At 44.2% G+C, this 15,389-nt stretch overlaps 1 protein-coding gene across 1 annotated transcript in view; it reads left to right on the forward strand.

Moving 5' to 3' along the window:
• Window positions 1–5,960: 5,960 nt before the first annotated feature.
• The window catches only part of LOC118511367 (RING finger protein nhl-1-like), a 36,859-nt gene continuing 27,430 nt past the window's right edge, over window positions 5,961–15,389 (forward strand). Inside the window, 5 exon segments of the mRNA XM_036054345.1 lie at window positions 5,961–6,120; window positions 11,078–11,218; window positions 12,874–13,009; window positions 13,119–13,774; window positions 13,776–14,576. Of these exon segments, the coding sequence (XP_035910238.1) occupies window positions 11,084–11,218; window positions 12,874–13,009; window positions 13,119–13,774; window positions 13,776–14,576 (1,728 nt within the window). The 5' untranslated portion in view covers window positions 5,961–6,120; window positions 11,078–11,083.

Genomic DNA, 15,389 nt, shown 5'->3' on the forward strand with positions numbered 1-15,389 from the left:
ACACCAGCAACTAGCGCAAGTAGTAATGCTCATTGTTCACTGCGTTGTGCTGTGCAACGTTGTACTAGGAAAATATTTGAATCTTAAGTTGCAAAGTGTGATAGCGCGCTTTTCGCACGAGCTGGAAAACATCAAAGCTTTTCCAGGAGGAAGCCTTCTGTTTCGATGGCAAAAGCTTTTTGAGATGAAACGGTACCGAATGAAGGTAAGCGTTACTGTCGCTGGTGTTTTACATCAAACCGGTGCAGTATCTTTGAAGCAAAAAGCGGGAAAATATTAAGTTTTATGTGAACAAAGTTTTAAATTGAATGTTGAGTTCCAAAAACTAATTAAACCGTTGAGAAAATTTCTGTGATATAAAATATTCAACTAAAAAAAGCCAGCAAAGTGCATTTTTTCGTTAAAAAAATTATTTTCATCGTGTAAGATTTAAATCAGTTTCGGTTTCATGTACTACGTATTTTAGAATTTAGCTCACGCACTTTGTACGATTTCCTCTCGCCATGATGACGATGATGATGATGAACCGGTCGATCGATCCACCGTACACACTCTCGTTTTCAAACACACACACGCAGAACGCATACGTGTGCTGCACAAAAATAGAGCATTCCTCATGCATCCACGCTTTCCACGCCTCGCTTCCCCTCTCTCCCTCTCTCGCCCTACTAACCGTTTGACGTAGCAGAACGCAACCTGACGCTTTATCAATCAACTTCGGTTGGCATGCGAAGGGATATACCAACCCTGCCCTCTCCAACAACACCCGTCGAGACAAATCGAACGCAATCCGTTTCGGAGAAGAAGAAAAACCAACCACCCAACCATCCCCGCCAAATTTACCGTTCCTTCCAGTGGGACTGGCTGGCGAGCGAGTAAGCCCCAACGGCACTAACGAACACACACGCGTAACGAAAATAACCAAGCGAAAGGAAGCATCCCTGGGTCACCCATCCCGGGTCGCTGCCGATGTTGACTGGCAGAAAAACAAAGTCATAAATTTTTATCGTCATAAATAATAATGTATCACATTTCGCAGACAGCGAGAGCAGTGCTGGCTTAGCGCCGCATGGCGTACACGTGGTGCAAACGCATTCGGGGTGAAGATGAAACGGATGAGAATGCTGTGTAAGAATGCAACACAGAGAAAAGAGGGAGAAAAATCCCTCTTACACACACACACACACGCCCGTGCGCACTGGAAAAAAGCAAACAAGATGGAATTTTGAACTGCGTGTGCCCGTCATGTGTGTGTGCGTGGAGGAAACGTGAAAGCCAAAAAGTTTATGTGCCTTAAAAGAAAATCCCAAACAGCAGCCGAGCAGAGCGACAGGAAAATTGGCACTTTTTGCACAAGACCTTGCCCATCAAATCGCCGGTATCTGTCAAATTTCATTGAAACTCCGTCAGTAGCGAGCAGTAAGCATCCCTCCTGACAGCGATAGTGCTTCGAACGGTTTAGTGCTGTCGGTTTGTGGAAAAGTGTTTCCACTACCGGCTTGAACTTCTCCAGATGGCCAAAATATGACTGAAATATGTTGCCGGATGTTTGACGTACGGGGGGTTTGCATTGGTTTTTCGCTCTTCCATCTAGTTTTTGTTTTATATCACCTGTTCACACCTGCTTTATCAAACAGCTTATAGGAAAGCACTAGCGAGAGCTGTGGCATAGTACAGAGAGTTTCTATTAACAGTTAAGTTAATTAAAAACAAAGATTGGATTGAAAAGAGCATTTAGTGCAGGAAGTATATTTTTTGTCAAGAAAAGACCAACCACACTGAATTTAAACCCTCTAACCCTTACATCGAAGGGAAGTATATAAATAAATAGATTGCAATGCAAAACCGTCAGACTGGAACACGTAGAATGGTTCTAGACTATTTAAACTTACACATAAATTAACATTATTATCTGTGTACAAAAATGCTCTTGGTCTTAACATCTTACCAAGCTTTAATGTTGAACTCCTCCAGAATCGACTTCTTCTTCTTCTTCCCTGGCACTACAACCTCGAGATGTATTGGCCAGCCATTTCTGGCTTTCTGTGACTTGATTCTACCCATAGCAAAGAAGTCAATCCTGCGTACGGGGAGACGGTCTGGATGGGATTTGAGCCCCGGTTCTGCCGTGTGAAGACCGGCGCCGTCATAGCCTCGGCCATCGGACGCCTCTCCGGAATCGACGGCGCGTCAATATTACCACTGATCAGTTTATTTAAAAATAAAAGGTCACCTTTATAAAAGAACGCCTAATTCACGACCTACATTTATACGGGGAACAGAGGATCCAGCAGGAAAATTCAAAAGGATATCTTGTGGTTGAAGGCGTGGGTGCTGTATATTTGTTAATTTTGCTTGGCTTTGGCAATCCTTAAGGCCAACAATTGGTAAGAATATCATTCATGTATCGGTAAGTCATCCACAAATAAAAAATACACAAAATCTTCATCAAAAAAGTCATTTTTATTTGTTAATGCAAGAAGAAGCGTAAACATATCAGAACACAGTGGAGTTTATTGATGGTTAATGAGGTAAACCAATCGCAAAAACAAAACAAAAAACAATCAACAAGCAAACAAAACAAATGAAGCACAAAACTGCAATCATCAATTAATAAAACCATATTTATCGCAAACCTTATCAGTGCCGGCTCATCATTTCGACGTTTTAAATCAACGTCAAGTCGGCTGAAAATAATGCACCATAAATGACAAACAAAAATTAAGCGCAACAAGCACACACTATCCGGTAAACCACACAGGCACACACACTACAGCGTTTGCCATACCCATCCCGAAAGACTAATGATGCAGAATGACTCATCGTTTGATGAAAGTTCTATCTCGCAAACCATCCAACCAGGCAAGACAGTTAGCACGGCAACTAACGCTAGCCCATTTAAGCGCTGGATGAAGTGAATCGCACAACTTTTACCATTGTTTTTCAGTTCAAGTTCGCTACAGAAGGAAGTTAATTCATTTGGTCAATTATAAAAAAGTACCTACTCATTTCTGTCCGCCGAGCCGAGTATAGCTGCTAGACTCGGTTCACAGCAGCAGCAGCAGAATGGGGTAAAACTTGCTTGATCAGTGCTTTTGTCATTGTTTTTCTCGCACCCCGGGACATTCTGCTTCATTTGGCGTCGAAAAGCTCGGCTCAAAAGTTTGACGCTAGGCAAGGTCTTCGGAGTGATAGTGGATAGCCGGTTGAGATGCTTTAATATTAGGTTGGGAAAGCAATTCAGTAACAAGCGACGGTGCGATGAAAACAAAAGCGCTCACGTTGCGGTAACGAGCTTGTCTTGGACGATCATAATGATGATACACAAGGAATACGCGCCCTTTTGCCTTGAGAGCTGGGGATTAGAAAATCGAGTCGCCCGCCCGAGAACGTTTCGTACATTGTTAATTCTTTTATCAGCCCTATTGAAAGTTCATTACTGCCCAGCGTAATCGCGATCGTACTGGTTGGATGGGTGAAACTTTTATTAATATTGTAATTATAGGAAAACTGCTACCGGTTTGATGGTAATACCAAGATAAAATGTGATGGATTATGAAACGGTGAAAAGATGGCAGTTTTGTTGGTAGCAGATAGTAAACTGTTGGTAAATTACAAAAATAAACAATTAAGATTGAAATTGTCTTTAGCTTCAAGAAGTTATTCACTTACTGTAGAATATCTTTCTGCAAACTTAGTGATTTGATAATTATCTATGATGACTATGATATTTTATGAAAATAATCCCAAAAACCATGAACCTCCCGCACTCAATATAGTAGGTTTTGGGATCATGCAAAGTGTAGGAGATCATATTTATTGTGTGCATCGCCAAATATTTTTGCTGTAGCAATACGGCCAGGCCGTTCTTTATGAATAAAATAAAAAAAATATTTTTGCTATTTTATATTACAGCAACAAAAAAATTCTCCTTCGACCTACTAACAATAACAATCGTACGTGCAGCTATCAATACCGGAGTTCTAATCTTACCTGGGTCTTTCCTCGGTAAGGAGGACATTTACTTGATATGAGAAAGCCTAATAAGATGGTCGTAGAAGGTCTATTGAAGGTAGAACCCCAAATTTGCTTAAAAAAAATTTAACTTTTCCCTAAATAATATCGGTTAGATATTATTCTAAATATAATAAGGTTTGAAAAAAGAGCAAAAATAGAACAAAAAAATCAAAAATCTCCAACAATATGACTTACAAACTACAGTAGAACTAACTATAAATAAGATTTGATTCCGCTTTTTATCTGATCTTTGTAGGTTGTCATACTATCATAAAAGAGAACAAGTTATTTTAACTTCTATTTTATTGAGAAAGCAAGTTCATATACTAATTTATTAAAAAAATAATTAAAAAAGAGCAGCGTCATTTATCTATGGAATCCACGACTCCACTTGAAAGATAAATTAAGAACACGAATGCCCATGTCACAGTATTTTCTGCATTTTATCTAGGGCTCCAATTCGTATCATTAAACCCTAGCTAATGCGCCATTTGATATGCACAGGAGAGAAAAACCCCGATTTTCTTTGAACTACGCGAGACACGGAAACCTTCGACCAACGATGGACACGAGTCTCATCGCTTCCGACTAGCCTGCGATGTGAATGTGATATTTTTATTTCATACACATGAACCGCTCGAACGCTTCCATCACCCTTTTTCCTCTTCCCCCCTCAACCAAACGATGGACAAGAGAAGGTGTCGTAAAATAGTCTTTCCGTCCAACCTGATGGCAGCGTTCATCATCATCACCCACGGTACGGTACGGTTCGGGTGTTGCATCTGAATAAATATCGAATAGCAAGCACCGAACCCATCCCGAACGTTACTGTAACGACTGACCTAGTTCTTGTGACAGATGCATCAAGAAGGAAGAGGAAACAGGAAGCGGAATGCCACCGAGATCAATATCAGAAACACTCTCAAGGGAAAGAATAAGATAATTAGAAACTCCCGACACATCTCATCTGTCCGACGGTGGGTCTATTGTTACTAGCATGGTAACGTTACTCGCTGGTAACGCTTCGGTGTTTTTGGTTATAATAAAAAAAACAGAGGCATCGGCCACGTCACAAGTGGAATGCTACTGACACCATCACACGCCCGCTTAAGCAGTGTAGTAGCGGTCTGTCCAAAAACACGTATCTATAAATAATCTCAAAGAAAGAGAGCGGAAAGTTCGGAGAACTCAACGAAATGTCTTAATGCCGTTCTCGTGCGTGTGTGTGTGTGCGGTTCTCCAAATGAGCACGCACCCATCGCAACGCAGCCGTGAGTGCACAATTCGTACAAATACTATTTATAGTTCCGCAAACGAAATTTTGGCCTGCCCGAGAGAGCAGTGGGAGGAGGAGGGTGGGAAAACTAGCAATGGGAGGAGAAGGGTGGGCACCAAATGGCGTCGCGCATGTTCCCGGCACCTGAAATTCCCGTGTGACGCACCCCGGACGCACAGAACGATCTCGGTCTCTAGTGGGTCCGTGTTGTCCTAGGTGTGGGCCCATCGCGACTAGTCGTGTTCAAATGCATGCATTGATGGAGATTCTCCCTTTCTCTCTCGTTTGGGATTCCCGAGCGCTCTCACCGGACACAGCACAAACACCAGTGCGCCGATCGGGACTGGTGAATGTGGGAGTTAAGTGATCTGGTTGCGCTGCTTGATCGCGAATCGCATAATCGCCGTGGCAGCCATTTTAGTTCGCCTATTGGAGTGCACACATGCCTGGCCGTCTGCAGTCGACTTTTCTCCGTTCGCTCGTGCTAACGTTCGCCGGTCGAGATAGTTGTGTGAAGCAAATCGAACATTTGGTGTGAAACGAACTCGAGAACATATATTGTGTAGTGAAAGTTACAAACTGCAAACCTATCCGGAACCGGAAGTGTTCGTTCGGTGGGAAAGAAACAACCGTCACCCGAAACGCAAACGAAGTACAAGTACGTTTTTTTTTTCCCGGTCAGACATCCAGGAATGCATCGACGCTAGGGCGAAGAATTTGATGTGCTTTTGCAAGAGTGGTGTTTTTGCTGCCCAAAGTAGTTTAAAGTCCGAAAGGAAAATTGAAGGGAAAAGCCACAACAGAAATAAAACAACCCATACAAGGCTGTAAGAAAGCTGTGCTGCTCGCTAGTTACTGTGCTTAATGGGGAATTGCTTGCCATGTTGTTTCGCTAATAGCTTGCTTCGTGAGCCTTAGGTGTACGTGTGTGTGAAACTTCATCTTCTAGCCCGTTTTTGTTCAGATTTTGAGAGCAACCGGTGAACTGGCTTTAATGAAAATTTTACCACCCTATGCTCTACTTTTCGGTCAACTGCGATGCGCTGTAGGAAGAAGTCTTTCGGTGCAAATTCTTGCTAGTGATTCCTCGTGTGTATGTGTGAGTGTGTGCATGTGTGTAACACGCAAGAAGTTATATCGCTCGGTTCTGGTGGTCTCAGTGTGTCTCGGTGAAGTTTAAACTGCAACGGGTGGTTGCATTGCTTGGTCGCTACGCTAGGCGATTCACTTAACGCAATCAGAAACGGTCGACTCTTCCGACACCGTGTTAGCCAGTCAGTGTCTTCAACACCATCGACCCAACACACATACACCTGGTTTCCTACATAACGGCACCCATCCGTATGTTCTGTGTGCCAGCCAGAGAACTTTCCACCGCCAGAACAGACCCTCAGGGATAGTGTTGTTTACCCGTCTGCTTCTTGTCTTGTGCTGAAGCCTCGCAAGATGCTGTACCGTGGCGTACGAGCGTTTCGCCCGGTTGGACTAAGTGACTATTTCCACCGCGAGCGGTTTGTGTGAGTGAAGGTGTGAACGGATAAGTGCCGGTGTCATTTGCGAAGGAACTTGTGTTGTCGTCAACGTTTGAGGGGGTGAATCCTTCGGAGGCAAGGGGTTTCAGGTAGCATTGGGGATTACTTTTTGCCTTACAGACACACACACTCAGAAGAAAAGGTGACACTAGACTAAGGAACAGTGAACGGCGTATGGATGATTGGTGATTTATTTGCGAACGTGACTAATGATTGTGCCCCGGTGCTATTAATAGTTCCGGCAGTCATACGTCACGGTAACGTGCGATCGCTTTGCCCGAGGTAAACAAGCATTGTGTATTTTTGACATGATGGTTGTGTTTTTCGAGGTACGATGAGTGACGATCATCTGTGCCAACCAGGCAGGGCCGGTTGAGAACAGTTTCGAATCGGCATTCTCTTGCACAGTGGAGTCATGATGGTTCAAATTGTTATAAAATGGACCTTAGAAATTAAGAGCAATGTTCTCGCCGAATTTTGCTTCATAATAATTTAAGTCGGTTACACTCAGCTGCACTCAACTGCAAGTGCCTCAAGTGAGGAACATAGCCATGGAGAAAACTTTTTTTGAATCAGTTGGTGCCATTTAAATGTCTTTCTTGACGTTAATTTATCATCCTTCAATTTTTGATAAAAAATTAAAAAAGTTTAAATTATTCTATGGAGGCGCCCAGTACTCTAAAAAACGTTTTTTTCTACGAATTTGACCACAAAATTATAACATGACCATAAATCTGATAAACAATTAAAAAAAAAGTTTATGTATTTTATAGTTGTAGAAGTTGATCTCAATTTTTTAATATTAAATTCATTGATGGAGGCGCCTGGTACTTTATTACCATTAAAGCTATTTCAATTGCTAGTTACTCAGGTTTGTTGTTGTTTAAGTTTTGTACACAGCAGTCAGAAAATAAAAACAATTTGAATGTATTGTCACAAATAAAAATAATACATATTATTACAAATAAACTGAAAAAGTCACTCAGTCCTTTTGAGATACTTTAAAGTCAAGAGAAATCAGAATAATTTCATCTCTTTTTTTAAATCCACAAAACATGTTATTTTTATCTCGTAATATCTTCAAGGCTATCCCATAGTGCCGCAGTAGCAATAAGATGTCAACATTGTCACCGAATGTACCAAGTCATTTTCACAGCCGGATTTCCCATCTATATTTCAATAATCCTTCACCTGTTTCCGCTGACATTATTTACCCGTATATCTCTCTCTGTAAATAAAAAATAAACACCCAAGTCCTTGACACCACAAACGCACACGCATCACCTTGAACCTAATCGTACTTTTCGTCAAAACACACACGCCTGTTCTGGGCTGTCTGGGCATGACGAGCAGTTCAAAGACCCCGGCCGCTCTCGAAAAAACAGTGCTCGTATCCGGTTTGAAGGACTTTTGTTTGCCCAAAATTAGAATAGCCAAAAATTGTAAAACATCTCACGTTTTGCTCCACTTTTGCTCGGCAAAGCATTGCAAACGATCTTGAACGTAGGAGCGCTTTCTGACGCACAACGGGTACAGAATCGACTGCACAAATTGACATTCGTTAAAGGCAGTTTTATGGCAACCACGGGCAGCTGACGTGCAGGCCAGCGGGCACCAGAGTGCGTTTCGAGATGGAAACAAATCGTAAACTGCTTTTCATTGCCATACTCAACCCCAATACAACATTTTCCACCAGCTTTCCCACCCGTACCTAATGAATTGGAATTGGAAAACCGCTTACCGCGCTGACCGTGAACAGCATTGATCTCATCGGTGAATTATTTATAGAAAAAAGACAGATGCGTGTCGAAGTTGTGTGTGTTGGGTGAAATTTTTGCCAGCAGACCTTTAACGCAAACAGCATGCTATGCATTGCAGTGCTTCTGGAGTATATTTCTGACATTGAGGAAAAATGAGCTCCTTCCAGAAACTTGTTGTAAAATAATAGATCTTCACGAAATGGAAACACTCCACTGGCAAAAAGGGCAGAATATGGAAAAAGGGTTTCCGTTCGCGCTAACCCAATTCCGGGCACGCATTCCATTTAAAATGCAGACACGGAAAATGTGCAGCTGTGACTGCTTCCGATTGCATATTTTGCATACATCTGTCGGCATAAAAGAGGGTGAAAAAAAAGAAAACGGAAGCAAGAACAAGCATGTACAGACAGTACACAATGGTATCGAAGATGGACCGAAAGTAATAAAAAAGAAATCTGCTGAACCATTTCCAGTAGAGTTCGCGGTTCACACGTACACGGTGTATGGAGCATGTAGATGCCGGGTAACTGCAACTGAACTGAGCCCGGTTCTGCAGCTGCACATGACAAAGCTAATAATCATGTCAGGAGCTAGCAGCAGTAGTTGGAAACTTTTCCCAACCGTTTTCACCCAACTTCACTGCGCTATTGTACCTTCGCCGGGCTGGTTTGTGCCCAGAATGTGAAATAAAAGAAGGGCAACCGGCTGCTGCAATATCACCGGGCATGGTGGTTGGTTTTACAAGTTTTACTTCATTCAATTTGAAAATTGAATCAAGTACCATGTTTGATGGAACCACTTTATGATTTGTTGCATCCATATGATGGGGTTTCTGTTTTGTTCCAAGTTGTACTTGGCGAAAAGCAATTGATTTGATATACTTCTCCTCTCTATCGGGAATGAAAAGAATCTGTTTTTGTTTCTTCCACTTTTAAAGGATTGAGCAATTTAATTTAAAAAATGATAAGAATCACAAATTAACAAGCTTCAACGATGGAAATATTCCACCTTGTGGGTGGTGGACCCGCATTACTGCTCCATTTATCACGATTAATGACGTCCACTGATGCAAATAAACTCTTACCAGAAACAGAAAGCAAAACAGCACACACAGCAAAAAAGACTCCTTCACATTTCCTGATTTATCTGGCGTCATTGGTTCTATTGCTACACTGCCTGCTGCTTTGCTTGTCGTCAGTGCTATATTTGTATTACGGATTTGTGCACCGAAAAATTTGCCGGACGAATGAATGAAAATGTATGACCGTGGGTGGATGAAAAACGGCCCAAAGAAAAACAAAACACAACAAAACTTCTCGAACAAAATCAAAACGGACGATGTTGTTTCGTTGCGTCCGGCTGCGGCTTGCGTAGTCTTGTTGGTGTTTTAGCTTTATTTTTCACCGCGCGTCACGGAAAACGTCTCCGAACAGACTGAAGTGGAAAACCGATCGGGATGGATGGCCTTGTCAGTGTTGTTAGTGTGGTTGTTGAGTTTCGATGTTTATGTTGACTAGTTTTTGTGAATGAATCAAACTATTCCATGGAAAATATTGAGGAGGCTCGAAGTTGAAAATGCCGCATAGGCATCTGGCATTAAAATCAACTAGTAAATACGACGTAAAACACTTAAACACTTAAAGCGTCATAATGTTAATTTACAAGTTACATGTTTCATCCCTTCCTTTCTAAGAGAAACTTACTTTATGAAATAAGACAAGAGTAACATTAACTTTTTTTTTGTATAAATCCCTTTCATTTTATTTGAGAGGCTTATATCATTTCTACAATAAAGGAAGAGTAATGATTTTTGTAAACAATAAAAAACCCGTAGCAACTCATTAAAAATCATGCAAGATAATGTTTGTTTAATTACTCGCAAAAACTATGCAAAAACTATTTAAAGCTAGTAAACAGTTAAGTGGAACACTCAACTCACTAATGAAGAAAAAATGAAAAGAAAAAAAAGGATAAAAATCTATATTTATCCTTCAGAAGAAACACTAACAACAAATCAAATGTTTGATCCACTTACTCGCTCTTCTGAAGTTTATCCTTCCATACAAGCGTACCACCACACCTTGATCTGAACGCAATGAAGAGTTTCCATCTCATCAATGGAATATCGATGTAGGGAAACTTTTTCTCGCCCTGAGTAGATTATCATCAAGTGGTTTCCCTGCTGGTGGTTTTTTTTTTGTCTATTTTCCCCTCTTACTCTAAATTGAATATAAGTATGCATGAGTGTTTTATAATGCAAAGTGTATCTCGTGCACTGCTGCCACAATCGACTGTGTCTGTGTGTGTGTGTATGTGTGAGTGCCGTTTTTCTTTCCCACTGCACGGTTACCTATTTATAAACCTTCGACGCTGTTCGTCCCAAATGCTTTTCGCCCCTAAAAAATACTCTCAACTAACTTTCTTCTTCCTGTCCCTACGGTTGGGGCGGAATTTCTTATTCTGCTTCTTCTTCTTTCACCATTCTCTTGCAGTGAAAAATGGAGCAATTTGAGCAACTACTCACGTGTTGCGTGTGTCTCGATCGATACCGCAACCCGAAGCTGCTACCATGCCAGCATTCGTTCTGCATGGAACCGTGCATGGACGGTCTGATCGACTACGTCAAGCGACAGGTAAGTGTGCCAGTACTTCCGCCAGGTGCTTCTTCGTCATTCTGGCCAGCTGTTACGTTTGCTGGCACTCTGCCCGGACGTGTGCTGGGGAAAGATTTTGAAGTGTGATAAACGGAACAATAAAGCGAACTTCCTTTATGCTAACGAGGAACCATTCCCGGTCGGTACCATCGGGTACGGGTTCACCAAGGGAATGTTCAATAGCACTCGAGTTAAATACTGGTTTGTGTTCTTTTCTGTTTTATGTCCGCACTGCCATTTTGAGTTATTAAATAGCATCTCCCACCCCCCCCCTCACTTGCGATTTGAAATTCTAGCGATTTGAAGCAAATGTATGCTTCAAATAACTGATAACTGAATATCGAATAAAATGCGAACAAACTGTCGGACGATGCATTCGACCGGAATCAGCAGTCAGCGGCATGCATTTGCCCGGCTGGAAAGTTCACACTTTCCGGCAGAGTGTATGTAGCGTGTGTAGCATACAAAAGAAACCTTCTTTCCCCCTCCCCCAAAAAAAAAGACCGAACAACCGAACGAACCATGGTTACATCTTCAATGCGAACCGATGCAATATTTTTCCCTGCGGGCGATGCTGCCACACAAGAGCGTTGGAATCCAATTTCAGTCTCAATGCATCTGTCGGCACCAGACACCTCTTCCCTTCTTTGCTGCGATACACTCAAGCAGCATGTGTATGCGTGCTTGTGTGTGTGTGTGTGAAATTTCTCACTACAAACCACAACGGGAAAAGCATCACCTCATCCGAGCTGCTATGGTGGACCGTACTCCCGAGGCGGCCCAAGGGCCAAGAAATAAAATATGAAACCCAATATCGTGTACTCGGTCGACAATATTTTGCGGACTATCGAAGCCATTTCGAAACGACCGGAACTCCCTCGGATGGTGGGTGGACTGCAGCTACTCGTTTGCCCCGTTTGCGGGCTTTGCGGTGGAACGGTTGGGTGTGCTTTGGAGGGTGATTTACTCAACAAATCAATTCCTGAAAATGTTTTGCGTTATACGGTTGACATTGTGACACGTATGGGAAATGCTTGCCGTTGTATGCCAGTATGAATGGCGTTTTATCCCCGTTTGATTGCAGCAGCAGCTCATGGACGGTTATCGGGTTATCAATTTCAAGTCGGACATTTTTTGTGCAGTGAAAAAAATGTAGAAGTTCATTTAAATTTTGTGAAACTACGGTTGCGATAGGAACTTTTAATTTAGGAAATTTTAATAAAATCTGGACGAATTCCAAAATTTACAATATTTGCCTTGATAAATGAAAGATGGTTGTTTTTGTAAACAACAATTTAATTCACGTTTAATACCTGCAGCAATTTCCTTCAAATGTATATGCCCTTTGAGCAATTTCTGGCACCGTATTATAAACCGTCACAAATAATAGCTCCCGGCTAGAGCAGATACGATGAAAATGTGTTATAAAAGGAATTGAGCTCATCTAACCCGTAACGTAATGGGCTAGATGGAAGATGGAAGCAAACTGTTTACCCATTTTCTACCCATTAAGCACGTCGTCGTTAAGCGTCAATGTTTACTGCTAACGCTTTCTGTTGTTTGCAAAACTATAATTAAATTTCTTCTTCCCTTCGGTCGTTCTCCTCCTTTCGCCCCACGCTCTTCCTCCACAGGTCAAGTGTCCAGAATGCCGTGCCGAGCACCGGATACCGTACCAGGGTGTACAGGGGTTCCCGACCAACGTCACCCTGCAGCGGTTTCTCGAGCTGCACATCGAAATCACTGGCGAACTGCCAGACCCGACGTCCGGTAAGTGTTTTTTCGCTTTCACGCTCGCCCCCTCCGGCCATTAACTTGCACCGTCACCAGATGTAATGGAAACGTTGTTGCTCATCTTCCCCTTCCATCCACTCCACAGGTCAGGTGATGGAACGGTGCAACGTGTGCTCGGAAAAGGCGTACTGTGCGCTGTGTGTGCACTGCGACAAGAAGATCTGTGCGGACTGCAAGGGTGCCCACATGGATATACTGCGGCGTGAGATCAGTCGCATCAACAACCAGATCCGGCGTGGGCTGCACCGTCTGAAGGAGGTGCTGGCGGTGGTGGAGAAGAACGCATCGAACCTGCAGAACAACTGCACGAGCGTGTCGGAGGAAATCGACGAAATCTATCGCCGGTTGCAGAAGGCACTGAAGGATCGTACCGATCATTTGCGCCACGAGATGGACAAGTACATGTCGACCGAGCTGAAGAATGTGGTTACGCTGAAGGAAAACCTTGAGCTGGAGATCGCCAACATTCAGAGCAATGCGGACCTGGCGGAGAAGTACATGAACGATTCGGTCGAATGGGACGACTGTGAGCTGATGGACACGAAGGAGATCTTTCTGCGCACGGTTGACTTTATCCGGAACTTTGACTGCGAAACGATGGACTACAGCCGGAAGGTGCGCTTCATCATGAACATCGATCCGAACAAGCTGATCAATGAGGTGTCCGCGTACGGTGATCTGAACCTGCCGAACCATGGTGGGGCAGCTACGAGCCAAAGTCAGGGCATGCTGCAGCCACCGTCCTGGTCCGGGTCTGATGCGTTCGAAGAGCGATCACCGGCTGGCCGCACAGTTCCGTCAGCAGCAGGAAGCACAGCCTTGGAATGCGGACGAGGAACCACTGCTCGGTGGTCGCAAGTTTGGTGAGCGTCCACCGAAACCTGTAACGCAGGAGCGTGATCGTTATGGTGGAGAATCGCGCTACGGACGGGGTACGACCGATTACGACTACGATGACGATACGACCTCATCCAGTCGTACCGGCAAGGGCCGGTTCCGTTCTCGCTTTGCTCGTTCTCACCAACTCGACAACGACTCAGACAACGAGTCCAAGACGAACACCAAGTCTGCGGCCGAATTGGAGAAGGAACGCAACAAGGTTAGCAGTACGGAGGATTGCGCCAAGGGTCCGCTGAGTGGCATCTTCCGCCTGATGGATTCGCCGCGCGTCATGAAGCGTCTGCAGGACCAGGAAAAGGGCAAGAAGGAGAAGAAAGCCTCACCGGCCACGACACCCACCCTGAACAAACCTTCACCGTTGGGTGTGAAGCCCAAGACCGGTCCACCGACTGCGGCCGCCCGCCAACTGTCGGAGGACGATGAGATCGCGAAGATCAAGCGCCAGAACAAGGGAGCGTCCGGTTCGAACACGACGACCCAGACGACGGGTGTCACATCGCCACCGGCCCCGGAACCGGAACGACCAGCGGCTGACCGGGTGTCAGCACTGAAGGCAGGCCGTACCGCAACTCCAACGTCAGCCGGTAGCGATGACAGCGACAGTCCAACGTCACCGGCCCGTCGCTCATCGCCCCACGTCGAGGTGAGATCCGATGAAGAGTAAACGTGTCCCCCTTTTAGGAGGGCGTTCTTCCATTATAGTGACACAGGCAGGCGATCCTACGAAACGAGACCTCACCAACCCCCCCCCCCCCCACTTCACAGCGCCCGTGCGCCCGAGCTTCACCTCTTCTTTGTCTCTCCTCTTCTTTCCCACCCAACTACACACAAACAACACACTTGAAACACTAGAACGCTTGCTCTCGGGGTGAAGATATGCCTGAGACTGTGGAATTTTGGAGATAGCTGATTAGTCCGCTGCCGATGGGCATACTTTCTAAGACATTTGCAAGTAAAGAGAAGAAGTACAAGATGTGCCTCACTGGATGAGGAACGCGAGCATGTATTATTAGCAACTAGAACACGTGTCTACACAGTACCTTACCTTTCCCAACTCTCTACACGATAACCCACCCACTCGTCGATATCGAAAAGCCACGAAACGAACGATTGGGGTGGCTTAAAACGAACTTCTTCCACGTCAGCAAACTGTGAACACAACCGCGTATGCGCTGCCCGGAACTGTTAGATTAACTCCGAACCAACCACAACGCAAAGAACCGCACGCGGAATTCATTAGGGGCTTCAGCATGTGGTCACTGCGCTCTGGTAGCCAGCTGGGGCTTCATCCAACATGTGCAAAACCACTGGCACCAAAACGAATGCATCCAGAGTTTGCACACCGACGGCAGAAAACCAACAAAGCAACAACAACTTCCGGGTTTCCGGGGCTAGAACCCGGTGGCGGCAGTGGCAGCGTTACAAAACCTGGCCGTAATATAAACATCGAACACAA

The sequence above is a fragment of the Anopheles stephensi genome, chromosome 3 (assembly GCF_013141755.1).
Source record: "Anopheles stephensi strain Indian chromosome 3, UCI_ANSTEP_V1.0, whole genome shotgun sequence".
Taxonomy (NCBI): domain Eukaryota; kingdom Metazoa; phylum Arthropoda; class Insecta; order Diptera; family Culicidae; genus Anopheles; species Anopheles stephensi.